This window comes from Schistocerca cancellata, chromosome 12 (genome assembly GCF_023864275.1).
Source record: "Schistocerca cancellata isolate TAMUIC-IGC-003103 chromosome 12, iqSchCanc2.1, whole genome shotgun sequence".
Taxonomy (NCBI): domain Eukaryota; kingdom Metazoa; phylum Arthropoda; class Insecta; order Orthoptera; family Acrididae; genus Schistocerca; species Schistocerca cancellata.
The window spans coordinates 12,838,891-12,858,434 of record NC_064637.1 but is presented as its reverse complement, the minus strand read 5'-3'; the positions used below and the strand labels follow the sequence as shown (position 1 = coordinate 12,858,434).

The 19,544-nt window shown below is 40.1% G+C and overlaps 1 protein-coding gene across 1 annotated transcript in view; it reads right to left on the bottom strand.

Annotated features, from left to right (window-relative positions):
- Positions 1-19,544, bottom strand: part of LOC126109821 (tyrosine-protein kinase Fer) — a 611,311-nt gene that overhangs the window by 40,743 nt on the left and 551,024 nt on the right. Inside the window, exon 12 of the mRNA XM_049914879.1 lies at positions 6,494-6,646. Within this exon, the coding sequence (XP_049770836.1) occupies positions 6,494-6,646 (153 nt within the window). The remainder of the gene's footprint in view (positions 1-6,493; positions 6,647-19,544) is intronic.

Genomic DNA, 19,544 nt, shown 5'->3' with positions numbered 1-19,544 from the left:
GTCAGTTATTCAACATGCATTAACAGGTACGACCTCCAAAGTTAAATTCACGGGCGAAACATCAGAAGCATTTCGTATCCATATTGGTGTTCGCCAGGGAGAGGGAATGTCCCCCCCTTCTGTTTAACAAGGTTCTGAAAAAAATTGTGAGGACATGGGAAAAGGAAATGAAAGGAATTCAATTTGGGATTAAAAAAGAGCAGAGAATTACGGTGAAGTGTCTGGCTTTCATGGAAGATCTTGCCATTCTAACGAACAATAGAGAGGAAGCCAAACTTGCATTGGGAAAACTACATGAAATCTCACAGAAAACTGGACTAAAAATCTCCTTCGAGAAAACACAGTACATGGAAAACAAACCTTTAGATAATCCGCCCATTACTACTCAATACAGGAAAGTGGCACAAGTTGACCACTTCAGATATCTGGGGGAGATAATCTGACCATCAGGACTGAGCTCATGCTGCAGCTTTATGCTGCGGAAACTACAATGATTCGTGGCTGTACTAAGACCAGAGAGACTGAAAAGCAGGAAAGAAAAATTCTGAGGAAAATATATGGACCAGTGTTTCGGGAAGGAATTTGGATGAAGAGGCCAATGAGAGAGATTTACAAAGACATAGAAACAATAACAGACACCATCAGAAAGAGAAGGATGAAATTTTTTGGACATATCAGCAAGATGAACAAAAGCAGGCTCACAAGACAAATTTTTGAGATAGTACACAAGAGCAAAAACAAGACAAAGTGGATCACTGAAGCAGAAGAAGATATTAAAGAACTGGGGGTAACACAACACACATAAACAATAGAGAACAGTTTAGAAACATCATACAGAAACGTACTCTTAAACAAGAAAATATGGAGAACAGAATGGGAAAAAGATGGTCGGGAGAACGCAAGAGAGAACACAGTGAACATATGAAGAGAATTTGGGAAGAACGGAGAAAGAAGAAGGAATCGTGACTACTCAAGTTCAATCACTCTCTCAAAAGCGAATAATCAAAAATAATAATAATAATAATACAGTATATAAAACTATCATACATATACATAAGTATATTAAAAAACTAGGACGATTCTACATCGAGTATACATAAGAAGGAGGTATGAACAAAGAAAAAGAATGCAGACAAGAGGGGAATTGATTGCGATAGTTATTTAAGAAAAGTCAGTATAATAAATGCTCTGAAAATTGATTAATAGTAGGATAGTAGGACTTGAATTACAGGTAGACATAGTATCTACTAAGAGTATAGCAGTTGAGAAGTAGACGAGGACTCTACGGATTAAATGATATATTAAGAAGTGGACACAAAGCATAGAGCAAATCTGTAGCTTATAGTCTACATACAGGGTGTTTCAAAAATGACCAGTATATTTGAAACGGCAATAAAAACTAAACGAGCAGCGATAGAAATACACCGTTTGTTGCAATATGCTTGGGACAACAGTACATTTTCAGGCAGACAAACTTTCAAAATTACAGTAGTTACAATTTTCAACAACAGATGGCGCTGCGGTCTGGGAAACTTTATAGTACGATATTTTCCACATATCCACCATGCGTAGCAATAATATGGTGTAGTCTCTGAATGAAATTACCCGAAACCTTTGACAACGTGTCTGGCGGAATGGCTTCACATGCAGATGAGATGTACTGCTTCAGCTGTTCAATTGTTTCTGGATTCTGGCGGTACACCTGGTCTTTCAAGTGTCCCCACAGAAAGAAGTCACAGGGGTTCATGTCTGGCAAATAGGGAGGCCAATCCACGCCGCCTCCTGTACGTTTTGAATAGCCCAAAGCAATCACACGATCATCGAAATATTCATTCAGGAAATTAAAGACGTCGGCCGTGCGATGTGGCCGGGCACCATCTTGCATAAACCACGAGGTGTTCGCAGTGTCGTCTAAGGCAGTTTGTACCGCCACAAATTCACGAAGAATGTCCAGATAGCGTGATGCAGTAATCTCGGATCTGAAAAATGGGCCAATGATTCCTTTGGAAGAAATGGCGGCCCAGACCAGTACTTTTTGAGGATGCAGGGACGAGGGGACTGCAACATGGGGCTTTTCCATATGCGCCAGTTCTGTTTATTGACGAAGCCGTCCAGGTAAAAATAAGCTTCGTCAGTAAACCAAATGCTGCCCACATGCATATCGCCGTCATCAATCCTGTGCACTATATCGATAGCGAATGTCTCTCGTGCAGCAATGGTAGCGGCGCTGAGGGGTTGCCGCGTTTGAATTTTGTATGGATAGAGGTGTAAACTCTGGCGCATGAGATGATACGTGGACGTTGGCGTCATTTGGACCGTAGCTGTAACACGGCGAACGGAAACCCGAGGCCGCTGTTGGATCACCTGCTGCACTAGCTGCACGTTGCCCTCTGTGGTTGCCATACGCGGTCACCCTACCTTTCCAGCACGTTCATCCGTCACGTTCCCAGTCCGTTGAAATTTTTCAAACAGATCGTTTATTGTATCGCTTTTCGGTCCTTTGGTTACATTAAACCTCCGTTGAAAACTTCGTCTTGTTGCAACAACACTGTGTTCTAGGCGGTGGAATTCAAACACCAGAAAAATCCTCTGTTCTAAGGAATAAACCATGTTGTCCACAGCACACTTGCACGTTGTGAACAGCACAGGCTTACAGCAGAAAGACGACGTACAGAATGGCGCACCCACAGACTGCATTGTCTTCTATATCTTTTACATCACTTGCAGCGCCATCTGTTGTTGAAAATTGTAACTACTGTAATTTCGAAAGTTTGTCCGCCTGAAAATGTACTGTTGTCCCAAGCATATTGTAACAAACGGTGTATTTCTATCGCTGCTCGTTTAGTTTTTATTGCCGTTTCAAATATACCGGTCATTTTTGAAATACCCTGTAGAAACATATACTAGGGTAATGAACCGTGAGGCCTAGTCAGACAGGATAAGGGGGGCTTACCTGACATTTACTAAATATAAAGGACAGGTGTACCTATGTGGAGATAGGATGACCTGTGGCCTAAAAAATAGGAATGTTTTCTAAAGGGGCGTACCTACCAAAATGGAAAGAGGAAGTGCTCTCATAAGGTCAACCCACAAGCAAGGTATAGGTACTGATCCTAGGGGAAAGGGACAGTATCATGACAAAAGTCACAAAAAATTTTTTGGTGATTACTCTGGAAAGTTTGAATTCTATGCACAACGAGCATTAATATGTTTCATGGAAGTTTATGAATGTCTATAGAACACTTTTATTTTGTCCAGAGTTCCTCCAAACTATGAAGAATAGTAAAAATAGTGCATACTAAGGAAAAGTAGTACAATAGATGAGAACAGAAAGTAGATTACTCAAGTGTCACGAACACCTGGAGTTTACGATTGGAGAAAGGGAGTCCTCATAATTCCTAAATATTAGAAAAGTTGAGTAAAACCTCGCACAAATGCTCATGTCCAAGCAAAGTAGAGTAAGAAAACAGTAGAAAGACTGTAAGCAGAAGCCTGCTAAGAGAGTACAAAGAATTGTAGTTGAAAAAATATATGTATATAAACATGTAGAAGAAAAGTATATGGTTATCATAGGTAACATTGTTATGGGTGATGTGTACTGTTAAAATGTGGAGTGTAATTATGTGTGATATTAATGTACATAATGATTACACATAAAATATCATGTGTTCAATCCGAGGGGGGAGGATACGTATCGTTTTGAGAATTTCTGCTTAAATTCTAGAACCACTCGGCCTTCTACTGTATTGAACACATGATAGTTTACATGTGAGAGTGGGATGCTAGAATCCTACCTACTGTGCATCACACGTCTGAGTGTGCAGGTGTGAAATCAGTTGCGAGCTGAAAGTAGACGCGGTGGACAAACGGCACTGACATGTACTTTTCGGGTGATCCAGGGAAGTTCTACCGAAAGTATACAGAAGAACCGCGGAACTTCTATGTTATTCTTTGCTAATCATATCAGGGACCATTGTTATAAATAAAAAGAACAATTGAGATCCTGAAGCCTGAAAAAAACAACTCTTATCTTGGGCTTGCTGCAAGCAAGACGTATTTTATGATTTGTTTGTAATAGAGTTACGGTTGTTAAGCCAACTCTTTGCTAAATGTACTTAAATCTGTTTCTAGTGTGAGACAATATGAGTGACTTACAACAAGTCTGATGTTTATGTGCGAAGTGTGAACTTTGTTCTTTATGAAGCTCAAATATAACGATAGTTATTTTCTTCGAGTACGTAATTATTTTGCATGGTTATAGAGATTACAGAAGCCAGCTATCCAGAAAAGAAGATCGGCTGTGTACACCGAGTAAGTCGACTTGTATAAGAGAAGTGGGAAATTTGCACATATACTTCACACACTCTTAGTCGTCAAATTGTTAGAAACTGTATTTCATTTTATAATTTTTAAGATGTAAGTGTGGTTCTATCAATTCAGGTCGGTTTTGTAATAACATACCCTTAACCAAATTTAAATTTTACTCACCAACTGGAGGAAAAAAAACTGTTGTATAAAATAAAATACTTAATTGAAATGATAGTAATCAATTGAAATGATAGTAATAGCTATATAAAAATTCATAATGTATTCTGTAGATTTTGAGTTACATCAATTATCTTTGTTCTCACAGCAACGTTGGCTAACATGTGGAGGCACATGTAATCCAGAGATGTAAAATATTCACAAATAAAAAGGGAACATTTATTTATCGAGATCCCACTGACCGGTGACTAAATTTAAAAGTGTATACCGTGAACCTGGGCTCAATTCATAACGGGACTCAAACAATAGATACCACAATGGCCAACTGAAAAAGATAGTTCCAACATCTCGTTGGGGAAGGACGAGCTATTTAGGTTTGAGAGTTCTTTATTAAAATTTCCAACAAAGTTGTGTGTAATGTATACTAGGACTATTTTCAAATGTAGCTGTTCATTTTCAAACCAAACCTGCACTAAACGTGATTATCGAAGAAAATTCCACTGCCATCCTTAGATAATGTCCACACAATACACTGCCACACAGCAGGTCCGGAGTGATCTTATTAGACGTACGACACACTCGGCAGATGGAACTGCACCGAATGCACGGACGACACACAAGTTTACAGGAAGTCAACAAGTTTCCCGCCCCGTATCTGTGAGCACGTATGTTACAGAGGCACTGCACGCAACTTTCCGCCAGCCATCCACCGTGAGGCTGCCGAACAAACCTGCCAACCGAGCCTAGCCACCCATTACTCAATTGCACACCAGCTGCAGCTGTTCAGACATCGAGGTCCACGTAAAGCTTCACAGTAACTGACAAATATCCTTCGAGTGCCCCGTCCGAAGCGAGAACAGGAACGATCCGAAGCGAGGACAGAATTTCGGAAACCGCAACCTGAAAACGGCCGACACTGGCCTCGGCCGTCTCAAATTCGCAGCCTCATCTCGGTTGCTTACGCTGTGGTGTAAGAAGACCTGACTGTAATCTCCAGAGATGGAGTTTTCCGACGTCACTACCGTGAGCAACTGCCGTATACTGAAAATTGTGGACCACTCGCTCTGCTATCGACATCGTCCCACATCTACACGGAGAAAGATCTACTTCCAGTAAGTGCAAATGCCCTCGAAGGTGGCCACCTGGTGTAATCTTCCAGACACTTACACCTGTTTTAATATATTTAAGGTCGGGAGATAGTTCCATCGGCCAGTGGTCTCTCCATTTTAAGTTGTAGCACGATATCGACCCATTTGACTTACTGTTTTTGTACGTAAAATTCAGGAAAATCATTACAGATTTACTTTTAACCAGGAGATTATATAAATAAGAATTATGTTTGATCTGTCAAATCAAAAATCATGCTATTTGTAATGTTTTTTTTATTTTTTTGAATGTAAATACAGTATAAAATTACAGTGACTCAAGTGACTAAATACATTTCATAAAATCAGGTTTTATGAATTCAAGATATTATGAAAGTCTTTATATTTGAGTATCTTTGCATGTAGACTATCTAAAGTTTTGGCAGGAGTTGTAACATAGTTGTGGCTGAGCAAGTGAAGCAGAAAGGTGTGCTAGCATGCAGTTATACAATTTCTGATGTTATGTGGCCGAGAAGATACGAATAAATGAAAGTATTATTGAAATTAAATTAAAACTTACCAGCTTCACACGCACTATACAAATATTAAAAAAACCGTACGCGTCTAACGGAACAAATACGAGCGACAATTGTCGAGACTGTCGACCTGCAAATATAATTTCCTTAGGTGTTTCACTTCCTGCTATAGACCAATTTAAATATATTTCACAAAAACTGTTATTTTACTGTGAACTGCAATGAAAGTTCAAATGTGTGTTAATCCAGTAGTCAAGAATGAAAGCACGAGCATTACAATGCACATCTTCACTTGTTTGACATATTTTGTAATTTCTTTCTACAGTTCCTCTTATCGACATTTCTGACACGATTAAATAAGAACTGCAAGCTGGGCAGTGACAGTACCTATGAGACAGTTCCTGGCAGCGAGGTCACGGTGGATGCAGTTGTGGGACTCGAGGTAGCTCATACCGGCAGCAGTGTCGCGGCACATCCCCAGCAGCTGTCGCTGCGTCAGCCCGTCCTCGTGACTGCGCAGGAACTTGAGCAACGAGCCACCTGCAAGGCCGCGTACACGAGTCTTTCATTCGAGTTGACATTTCCATATTTTGCACTATTTTCAACAACAAATCTAGGTGCTTACAATAAAGAGTGTCAAAACAGAAAAAGACATTTGTATATTGTGTGGGTGACACCCGTTGTAGCCACTGATATAATAAACTGAAAATGATTGACCTTTCACTATTGAGAATTTAGCAGGATGAACACTAGAGAGAGGGGGAGGGGAAGTGACAAAATACTGGTAGGAAGTCTGAAAGAATGTGTGCGAGGAATCGGAAGCACAATTTCGTGTGTTTTGTATCGTGATTAGGTTTCACCTGTGGCTCTGTTTTTTGAAGGAGATAAATTGGAACTAAATTTAACTTTCGAACATTAAATATTGCTAACTTATTTACAGATGATAAATACAAAAAAAATACAAAAATGAAAGTAATTGTTAACAATACGAGGAAAATTTGTGGGACTAGAGGTAGCTCGTGCCGGTGGTGGTGTCGTAGCACATCCCCGGCAGCTGTCGCGGTGTCAGCCCGTCTCCGTGGCTGCGCATGAACTCGAGCGACGAGCCACCTGCAGAGCCGGGTACGAGGCTGCTACTTACCGTTAAGCTGACATGATAAATTGCAGACAGGCACAACAAACTGACATTTACAGATCAGCTTTCACACACAGATATCCTCAACGTGTCATCTTTACCGGTAGTAGCAATCTATCTTTCCCTTATATTATTGATACTCCAATGTGGAGTTTCCATTGTTTGTAAATAATTGTTGATGTTGACTATGGAGCAGCTTTTTCTTTTTTGTTATGATAGTCACTATTAAACAAAAACAAGACATTGATTAACAAAACAGTGGAAGTTCCTTACATTATTTAAAATTTTCCTGGAATCTTGACACTGTTTTCACATGAAGCTGAATAATTACAAATTTTGAGGATGATGACCAGCATCTTATTGAAAGTAACAAAGCTATTTAATATTTTCATTACTTCACGAAAGGTATCAGTAACACAATAAGACACACTATTACAAGAACTTAAAGGGTTTTGGGTGGTTGATGATGTGTGTTGGGTACCAGTTGTATTTTACAATGAGTATTTTTTGGGGAGTTTTAAACATATTTGTTAATTTTTGTGTGGCAGAAGTTGATTTTTGGGTTGAAGTATCACACAAATCAAATGAACTCTTTCGTACCCATCCGTTTCAGACGCCAATGTAGACGAGGCGTGCCAGACATCTGTGAGGAGGCGGACAAAATCAGTGGGAACGGTGGCGAGAGAATCGGAAATTCCGCAATCGGCAAGTCTCGCATAAGAGATTACACCTCAAGCCCTAAAAGGTACACGTGCTTTAGCGCTATAGCTGACAGACAAACCTCGGTGCAAGCAGTTTCCAGTGGATACACTAGACGAGACTGATGCGAACGGTGTCTTTTTTTGGGGAAGATTTGTGAATCCAACAAACTGAACTGTCATGTACGGGGATCAGTGTGTCCTCGTACAGGCACAAAATGGGAATACACAGTCGCCAGGTCAATGTACGGTGCTGACTTACACAAAGTTGCATCACTCATCCCGTCCACTGTCAGTGAGTCTCCTGTCAACAGTGGTGTTTAGCTGCACGTGTTACGAGACTGGAGCCGCAGCCAACTGATATCGTATTGCACCACTTCACTGGTCCCTAAATGCCCACCAATTTCTGGGTGAAAAGTTCCCAAAGAACTAGATCAGATGAGATGATCCGATTCTGTGGCCACTGCCGTCACCTGGCCTCACAGCACTATACTGCACGGTCAAGTGTACCGAACCGAGGTCACACACCTTTGGGACTCGAAGTCACACATTTGCACCGTATTCGAACACTGCGAATACCGACAGGATGTCCTCCGTGCCACTACGGGTGCACACTTTGGTGAGTGCAAATGAAAAAACAAAACTTTACGAGTCATATTGTTGCGTGTTATAAACCAGTTGTTATTATCTAGTATAGTTTTGAAGTTACTGAAATCTGAAGTTTGAAAGATATTTTACAGATGCAATGTCATTTCACATTTGAATGCTGTAAGGAGAACTACAACCACTGAGTCAATAATAATATTTTATTGTCTGTATGGGATCCCCGAGTTACGTCAGGCTTCAGACTTACGAACAATCCACCGTCAGATCGGACTCGCAGTTCACTGGAGCATTTTCACAGTATTTCTCTACCGTTCCACTAACGAATGGCGAGAGGGAAAGGAACGTCTACTTTCTATAATTTTATTACAGTGATCTTTTCTCCCTATATAGGTGGGCACCGACAATATATTTTCACCTTCAGAGGAGAACGGTGGAGATGGAAATTTCGTGAAAAGATCTCACCACGACGAAAAATGCCTCTGTTTCAATTATTGCTACCCCAATTTGCTTATTATATCCGTGGTACACTGTCCCCTATTTCTCGATATTAGAAAACGAGCTGCCCTTTTCTGAACGTTTTTCACGTCCTCCGTCAATCCTATCTGGTAAGGATCCCGTACTGTGCAGCGTACTCTAGCTGAGGGTCGATAAGCATAGTGTAGGCAGTCTCTTTAGTACACCTGTTGCATACTCTGAGTGTTCTGTCAATGAAACAGTCTTTGCTTCACCTTCTCTACATTATCTATATGATCATTCCAGTTTAAGTTGTTTTTAATTGTGATTCCTAGGTATTCGGTTGAACTGACAGCATTCAGGTTTGCATGATTTATTGTCAGATTTGCATGATTTATTGCATAACCAAAATTTAATGGATTCCTTTTACTATTCATGTGGATGGCCTCACACTTTTCATCACTTAGGTCAATTGCTACTTTTGGCAGCATACAGATATTTTGTCTAAATTGTTTTACAGCTAAATATGATGTTACCGTACTAGATGGTAAATGACAGCATCATCTGCAAACAATCTAAGAAGGCTGCTCAGAGAGTCTCATAAATCATTTAAATAGGTTAGCAACAGAAGAGGGCCTATAACACTTCCTTTGGGAACACCAGGTATCACTCCCGTTTTACTTGACAACTTCCCATCAATTGCTATGAGCTGTAATCTTTCTGACACAAAAACACAAATGCAATTGCACAACTGAAATGACACTCATAGGTAAGCAATATGATTACAAGCCACTTGTCAGGAATGGTGTCAAAAGCATTTTAGAAATCTAGAAATAAGCAATCAATTTGAGATCCTCTGTCGATAGCACTCATTATTTCGTGAGAATAAAGAGCTAGTTGTGTTTTGTGAGAACAATATATCCATATTAGCTATGAACTAACAGATCATTTCCCTTGGGGTAATTCATAATGTTCAAACACAGTATACATTGCAAAAACCTACTGAGAATCAATGTCAGACATACGGAACTGTAATTCACTGGATTACTCCTACGTTCTTTCTGGAGTATTGTTGTGACCCGTGCAAATTTCCAGTCTTTAGGTATAGATGAGCAAGCAGTTGTGTACAATTGTTAAGTACGGAGTTATTATATCGGCAAACTATGAGTGGAATGTAATTGGTATACAATTATTAAGAGATTTAAGTTGCTTGATTTCACCGAGTATATCTAATATAAGTTACTCGTGTTGCCAGCTGTACTTGATTTGAATTTCAGGTTAATTACTTTCTTTTCTTTGGTGAAGGAACTTCAGAAAACCATACTTAGTAACTCCACTTTACAGGTGCAGTCACCAGTAAAATTACCATTGCACTGTGCAGTGAAGGTATCGACTGTGTCTTGTCATTAGTGTACTTTACATACGACCAGAATCTCTTTGGATTTTGAGACAGAGTTTCATTGTGAAACTATTATAAGTGCCTCACATTGATGTTCGCTGTAAAAGTTCGCCAGTCTCGAGGGTTTTGTGTTCTTTTCAATTTGGCACGCTGTTTTCATTGCTTTGACAACAGTGTCCTGACCTGTTCTTTGTACCATGGGGATCAGTATCCTCTATTATTACATTTTCGTAGTTAGTTTGGAAGGAATGGAGGCTGTCTCTCAGGAAGGTGTCAGGTAAATTTTTATCTACTTCATTAAATAGATATATTTTGCATTTACTTTTGGTGGTTTTGTGTGATACGGCATTCAGTCTCGCTACAACGACCTTACGGTGGTTAAGTCCCGTATCGATCGTAATGCTCTCTATTTGTTTGGGATTATTTGTTGGTAAGAGGTTGAGTACACTTTTGCAACCATTTACACTCTGACTGGGCCCCTGAATCAATTGTTCACAATAATTTTTGGAGAAACAATTTAGTACAATTTCAGACAATGTTTTATGTCCTGAGAGAACTTTTCATTAATAGTATATGATGTGAAAGTCTACATTGACACAACCCATCCTCGTATATGTTTAAGGAAAGGACATACATATGTTTATTCATTCATACACCATGTTTGATAATTCCTGTCATTAAGGAGAGTCTCCATTGGTACAGAGAGAGTCAATTTATACATCAACAGCAGGTGCAACCACTACAAGCTACATCTGGAAAGTTCACTGACGATTTCCGTGGAGAAACACGATTTTAATTAGTAGTGTAAAACGGACTGCCCACCCGGTACCCATTTTTCTATTTAAGTGCACGTACGAAGGGAAAAACATGAGCACAGTACACCAACGAGACACAATGTCAAGTGAGTTCCCAACTCGTGCTGATAATCATGATATTTCTAGATTACTTTACACATGCGCGTTATGAGAAAAATGGCTACTTTAAAGAAAGTCACCATTCCTCTTCCTAGACTCCTCAGGTGACGATTTCACACAATACTTCAAAGAATTTATGTAACGTTGCATCAGGTATCTATTGTTGTGGTCTTCAGTCCAAAGTCTGGTTTGATGCAGCTCTCCCTGCTGCTCTACCCTGTGCAAGCCTCTTCATCCCCAAATAAGTACTGCAACCTACATCCGTCTGAACTTGCTTACTGTATATCTGTCAACTGAGGGGGAGCCTCTAATAAAGGTCGCAGAATGTTGCAAAGTTGAAGAGATTTTCTAATGATGTAAGACTCTATTTGAGTTTCCTTAGTAGATGTGTGGAATGTTGTGTCTAGACAAGACAGTCTAGACACAAGGCGAGGAAACCGAAAGGGCACGCGTCAACTCACGCCGACTGGCGTGAAGTCTGGAACAGGATACTTAATGAATACTAAAGAAAAGTACGTAGCTGCTGAAATACTTAACTTTACTCCATCATTTGTATACAGCATTCTTGATGATACAAGTGAGACTCTCTATAGAAATGGTTAATGGCGCCTTGCTAGGTCGTAGCCATGGACTTAGCTGAAGGCTATTCTAACTGTCTCTCGGCAAATGAGAGAAAGGCTTCGTCAGTGTAGTCGCTAGCAAAGTCGTACAACTGAGGCGAGTGCTAGTACGTCTCTCTAGACCTGCCGTGTGGTGGCGCTCGGTCTGCAATTACTGACAGTGGCGACACGCGGGTCCGACATGTACTAATGGACCGCGGCCGATTTAAAGCTACCACCTAGCAAGTGTGGTGTCTGGCGGTGACTAGAGATGGGCAAAACTGTTCTTTTCAGAGATTGGATCAGAACTGTTCACTCCCTGAAATGAATTAGCTCTTTTTCATGACTCGCCACTCATTTACAATAGAAAATAAATGGAAGGCACATTGCCCTTTAAACTTGGTTTATTCCAGTACTATACCTGTATTTTGATCTTATTTGATCCTATTTTGAAGTAACACAGATAATGAGTAAGAATTTTGTATTGTTTATTGAAATTTCCACGATATGACAAAGTTTTGGATTATTGATTCATTTTGCACTATCGTGGTTTTTTGGGTGATCGGAAAATGTTGTAACTTGAGATTTACATTAACAATATATTTGGCTATAATGTATTAAAATTTCATTAACCTCATACAAATACATCGCAAGCCATATATTTTTAAAGTGAATGTTTCCTTCCGAAGACGCCTAAAATCGCAAAATCCGTACCAGAATAAGAAAAAAAAAATATAAATTTGACTGTAAAACGAAAGTGCTGCATATAGCCTTACGCAGAATAAAACAAGGAAAATATTGGTGTATCACATTTTGCGATACGTTTATCGGTTCGCTCGTAATTAAAGCGTAAATTCGAGTGTCCATAATAAAAATCCTATAGTAAGAGGAGTCGTCAGGAACCTAATCTAATCAGTTTAAACAAAGAAAAATAAAATAAAAACAACTGATGTATACATAACATAATAATGTAATATACATAGCGGTATTACTACGAAGAACAATATCCAGTAGAGACGAACCCCGATGCAGAGGCGCTGAGTTGAGCAGGTCGAGCCGTGAGCTGTATTAATGCGTGAGCTGAGACCACAGAGACCAGAGTGACACCTGAGTCGCTTTTCTCAATGCTCTGGCTAGAGTCGAGACGGTGGGGCGAGCGTTGAGCGGGCGAGTTCCGAGGGTGGGGGGGGGGAACAGTGAACTCACCCGCTCCGAGACAAATCGTTCGTTCCCTTGCGAGCAGGTTCTTGCAAGTAGTTCCTATGTTATCCGCTAGGTGGCTCTCTGTCCTGTTGCTCGCATCAACTGCCCAGAGGGCAGGACGTGCGACTGAAACGATCGCCGACAGAGTGCGATGCGAAGTTACGCTGCGCCAGACACTGCAGGTGGCAGACGACGCACAGAGACGGCACGGCATATGTGAAACACAAAATCCAATGGGGCACTGCACAATGCAGGCAGCCAAGGTAGAAGCAGAGCAGAGGCCGGCGCTGGCTGTGTTGTGTGGCGTGCACTGTGCTCTGACCAGCAGAGGCGCTGCTGATATGCTCCGTCTCTCTCTCTCTCTCTCTCTCTCTCTCTCTCTCTCTCTCTGCCGTGGGAAACGTTTGGAGCTACCGTTCTTTTTTTCTGAATCACTGATTGTTCACTCCTTTGAAAGATGCAACTCTATGCATTAGTTCAAGAGCGGATCCCCCATCTCTAGCGGTGACACCACATGGAATCATTCTTCTCATCTCTCGAAGAGAATATTTGTATACCGAGTTACAGTGCTGTTTTCTTGCGAGAGTAAAAGTATGTTATAAAATTACCAGAATTAAACAATCATTTCCAAATATTGTTCACGTGTGCTCTCGTATGATGTCAAAGTTTCATTTTAGGGAGGACACAGTTTAACCACCCAAAAAGGAACTACTCTACACTGAAGTCACATCAGAAATATGTCACTTAAAAAAAAAAAGAGGTACACATGATAAAATGTGCAAGAACGTGCAGAATGTAATTAAAATAAATTGAAGCTTCACGTTAAGGATGGAAACCTTTCTAGATTTACTAAAACCGTTTGACACAGTGCCCCACTGGACACTGTTAACAAAGACCAAACCACACAGAACAGGTTCTCAGATACGACTGTGACTCAAAGACTTCTCAAGTAACAGAACCGATTACGTTGTCCCGGATAGGGAGCATTTGTCGGACACAAAGGTATCGTCAGAAGTGCCGAGAGAACAGTGGAAGGACTGCTCTCCTGTACAAATAACGTGGCAGAGGGGTCGAGAAACAATCTGTGGCTACTGACAGAGCCCTCACGTACGGAACAGTGTTGTTTATTGAGTGTAGCAGGATACAGGATGATTTGTATATAATTTTTACTTACTGTCATGAATTTTAGCTATCTCTCATTTATTTATTTCATGTTCCGTAGATCCAGTTAGTGAGTCAATCACAAGGATATGGAACATGTCAAATTGTTCAGGTTTCAATTTAAACTTACAATAAATACAAGGGCAATTCGACGCCAAATTGTACATAGTTTACATAAGACACACTATAAATACAGCAATAGATACAATGTCAGCTAGATAACATAACAACCATTTAACAGGAAACAGAGTTTCAAATAAAGGTTAAAGATAAGAGCACAAAGTTAAATCAGATATTAGGCCTACAAGATTAAATACAGGTACAGCCAATTTGTTGTTACAAAAAGTGTGCTAATGCTCAAATGCACAATAAAATCAATTGAACTACTTCTAGACACAATAAGTTTAGTGATGGTATACATTTTCTTTCAGATATTCATCCACAGTATAAAAAGATTTCTCTGTCAGGTAATCTTTGAGAACTTGTTTAAATTTTGGCAGTTCTGTATGAACACATTTGATATGTGGTGGTAGAGCATTGAACAGCTTAATGCTGGAGTAGTAAACTCCTTTTTGTACCAGAGTGAGACGTTTCATTTCGAAATGTACATTGTTTTTGTTTCTGGTGTTATAGCCATGGAATTTACTGTTGTCTTGGTAGATAGAATAATTTTTGCACAAAAAGGTCAGCAAGGAAAAAATATACTGCGAGGCAGTTGTTAGGATACCTATCTTCCGAAACAAGTGCCTGCAAGAATGTCTTTGATGGACCCCACACATTATTCTGATTGCTCTTTTTTTTTTTTTTGTGAAAACGTTTTTTGCAAGTGGTCGGTTCCCCCAGAATATGATAGCATATGACATCAATGAGTGGAAGTAGCGAAAGTAGGCAACCTTAATGGTGTCAACTTCAGCCACTGAAGAAATTACCCGTAATGCAAATGTTGCCGAGCTAACACGGAAAAAGGTTTAAAGCAGATTCTTCTGAAAAACAACCCAGTAATGTTCAAATACGGCATTAGTGCCAGGCTGCTTGACACAGTCACATCAATTAAATATTTAGGTGTAACCCTGAAAAGTGATATGGATCAAGCACATACATTCAGTTGTAGGAAAGGTGGACAGTCAACTTTGTTTTACTGGGAGACTTTCAGAAAAGTACAGCTCATCTATAAAGGAGATCACATGCAGAACACTTCCGCGACCAATTCTCGGGACTTGCTCGAGTGTTTGGGATTCGCAACAGGCCGGATTAAAGGAAGAAATTACACTTTGAAGGCAGCATAATGCCCCTGGAGGGAAGGTGACATTCTTTTCGTGGAACACTATCGAGAAAGTTTAGAGAAATGGCATTTGCAGCTTACTGGTGAATGACTGTATTGCCAGCAATGTACATTTCATGCAAGGACCACAAAAGCAAGATAAGAGAAATTGGGGCTCGTGCGGGGGCACGTAGACATTCATTTTTCTCTTGTCCTATTTGTGAGTGGAACAGGAAAGGGATAAATAGCAGTGGTGCAAGGTACCCTCTGCCATGCACCATATGGTGGCTTGCAGAGTATGTATGTAGTTGTAGACATAGATGTATAACTACAAAGAAATGGCTGTGGTTGGGTATGACTGACTGTTTTTGTGTCCTCGCATTTCTTAAGAGTGTATAATTAAACTGGAAAATAGCAGTAACTTGAGAGCTAGAAAAATTCTCTGTTGTTCTGTTATGAGTGTCTGTGAGTCACAAATCCGTCATTATCTTTCTTACCCCCTATCCTGGAATTTTTACTATCATAACATTTAAAAAGATTATGTATCTCTTAACATTACAGTACTCATCCACCACAGGTACACAACTAATCAATTTAATTACACTGGACTGTTGCTAATTTGGCCATTCCTCACACATACGGGTGTCGGATTAGGGGAAGTGCCCGATTATTGAGAGCATCTGAAATTTATGTTAAAAACATAGGGGATATACTTTAATACATCCAAGGATACATTCATTTTCAAAGAAAACTTAGATCTCGAGTGTGTACATAATTATACGGTCGTATCACTCACTATTAAACACATCCTGAATTTTTAAGTATTGCAATGACGATACGTGATGGCGGCATGCAATCGTTTTACGAGCATTACATTGTTAATGCACATATCTGGTTGTACTCCAGGAAGATGTCGTACCGGCAGTGTGAGATATCGTTGTGCTCTCTCCTCCTGTGTCCTCTTCTTCGTCACTTTCATCAATACTTTCCTGCACAGTTTCGATTATTTCTTCATCTGGTTAAAGTTTTGTCTGTCTCACAGTCTTCCTCAGTCAGCTGCTCAGCAACATCTTCATCGTCAATTTCTCCTCCTCCCGGAAGCTCGTAGAATTTGTCAGTGTACGCAGTATCGGCAGTTGATGATTCCGAGTCGACCGGCTCGTCGCCATCACTCGGCACCGGTTCAGACTCCGTATCGACGGATGGCCCCACTTTTCTCTAGCTCTTCATTACGGTAGCACTCTCTACTTTACCCCATTCTTCGGCTGCACGGAAAACGACATCACGTAAGTCGATCGCTTTCCACACCTCTCGGTAGAGTTTTCTTCACATCAGTTTGGCGAGGAGATGAGAAATGCGTGACGATTTGTTGATACCGAAATTCCCTGGTCTGTGGGCTGTCACACTGGGTGGAATAAGGAGTGCTCGAATACTGTCAGGCTCGAGTCACATTGGAAGGATGACTGGAAGCATTGTCAAGAATAAGTATAGTTTTCAGTGGAATCTTTTTCTTCTTCAGCTCTTTTCTCATTGCTGGTACAAATGTTTCATGGAACCACTGAGAGAATGTTTATCTGTCCATCCGTGCATTCTTCTGAATGTAATATTGCACCGGTAGTGTATTTATGTCACTGTGACCAAAACAATGTGGATGTTGGGGTTTCCCAATCACCATTAGTGTAGCATACAACTCCCATTTGCATTACAACACACCTTTAATATTTCCGTCGGTTGTACTCGCCAGCTTTCTCCCCTGTCTCAGCAAGAAGAGTTGTTTCATCAGCACTGTACAAGGCATCGGCAGTTCAATCTTCTTCCTAGATTATCTTCTGCGTCTCATTTACAGTCATCTGCATTTTTCTCATCAGCAGAGTGACTTTCCCTGGCGACTGTCAGCTGCTCCACGCCGAGATGTCATTTCTTCCAGCTTTGTAGCTGACCCTCACTTGCTGCAGACTACTTACTGCCACCAAATTGTTTATTAAATGCTTTTTCTTTTATTACTAGGCCACTGATTGGAACTTCTATATTGCGTTGTTGTACAAACCACTTATAAACAGCTACTTCCAGTTCTTCACTTTTTCTCTTTTGTGTAACCTTCTGTTTTTCCCATCTCACTTTCCCTTTGAGTTGCTTACTGTCAAATAACATCCTTTTTTTTATGTCATACAGTGTCTATCTTCAGGAGTTCGGGGAACCAGAGTGATACAAAACTTTTTTTGATGTGTGCATTTTCTTTCTCTGTGTGTGAAAATATTTCCTGAAAGTTTAACCACACCTTTTCACACCTGTATAGTAAAACTGAGCTGGCAGCAGCTTTTTTTCAAAGTGGCAGGTTTCTTTCTAATTTCCTAAATTTGGATGGCAATAGTGTGAATAGCAGAATAGCAGAATAGTGATAGTGTGTAGTGATTTTTTTTCTCCCTCTCTCTCTCTCTCTCTCTCTTTCTTTCTTTCTCTCTCTCTTTCAGATGTATGTACTGTGGACCAAGAATTAACAATCAATACTGTTTCTCGTTTTTGTGTGAATTCATTCCTCTGCATGATTTCGTACTAATACTAATTTCTTGATATCACATCCTCAGAACTAGGCCAATCTTTTTGTCTTTTGCCTTATAAAATTCCAGATTTTCCTTGTTAGATGATTATCTCGTACAACAATCACCTTTCATTTTTAATAAATGATGTACATCTTCTATCTTTCTGTACAGTTCTTCCTTTGATCTCAAACACATGTGCACATTATCTGTTGGCTAAAGTCTTCCTGAATATCCCCTATCCTCTGTGGAGGTACTTACCCCATCCATTGATGGTCAAAGTCTCTGTAGCATGTAAGCCTGTAGTTGCTCATTCAGCAGCAGTGGCTTCCTGTGAAGAACCTCAGTTCAATGTAACTAAAATTTCAAGTTTTTGCTTGAAGTCTAGAGTATTGTGTTTCCTTTTGGAAGACATTATACTGAACTGTAAAGAATGCCACAATTTCAAATATGTGCAGCACTGTTTAACACCGTAATTCACTAACAACACTGTCGTGCACGATAATTCACTGTTTGGATGTGGGTCAGATTTCTGAGGGACTGGACTACTGGGGGGTCGGACTAATACGAGTTTAGTGTAATTATACATCCCTTGTAATTCTTCCTCCCGTGGGAGCAGCGGAACACAAGGAAGTGAACTGGCTCAGAGAGAATGCAACTGTAATTCAGATTTATTGAGCTGATGCCACTCTCATTCTCACAGGAAGTTGGTATTAATTTGCAATCTTTCTTTATACATGACACGGAGCTTTGATATTTTATCACTCCAAAAAAATATAAAATAGAGTCCTCCACAATGCATTACAATGTGGGTGCAGATACCCCATTTTAAATGCTGACAACACACAAGCTGTGTGGCTACTTATTACAGACAACACGTATGTATTCACAAAGATTCAACTTTTTAGAAACTTCTCATGCAGTAATTTAAAAGTCCGTATACCTGTTTGCCGATGACACCAGCATATTGCTCACTGGATCCAGTCCAGAAACTTTGCAGTCCACAGCAGAAAGTTCTATGAAAAGACTTTCTGAGTGGTTCACAAAAAACAAACTCATTATAAATACTGAAAAAACTGTGTGTATCGATTTTCATTTAATTCCTCCAACTAATCAAATGTCTATTCAGGCCAAATTAAAAAATGATCCCCTAGAAAATGTAAGTGTCAAAAAATTCTTGGGTCTTTGGGTTCAGCAAGACTTAAAGTGGGTCACACATATAAATAACTTGTGTAGAAAACTATCATCTGTGTGCTATGGCCTAAGAATTTTAAAGGCTACAACAAGCAAAACAACAGTACTGCAGCCATACTATGCACAGTTCCACCCACTAATCAGATATGGGATCATTTTCTGGGGATACTCAACTCACAGTGTAAAGGTTTTTAGAATGCAAAAAAGAGCTTTAAGAATAATTTGTGGCCTTAAAAAGATGGAGTCCTGTAAATCCCATTTTACTGAGCTTGGTGTCC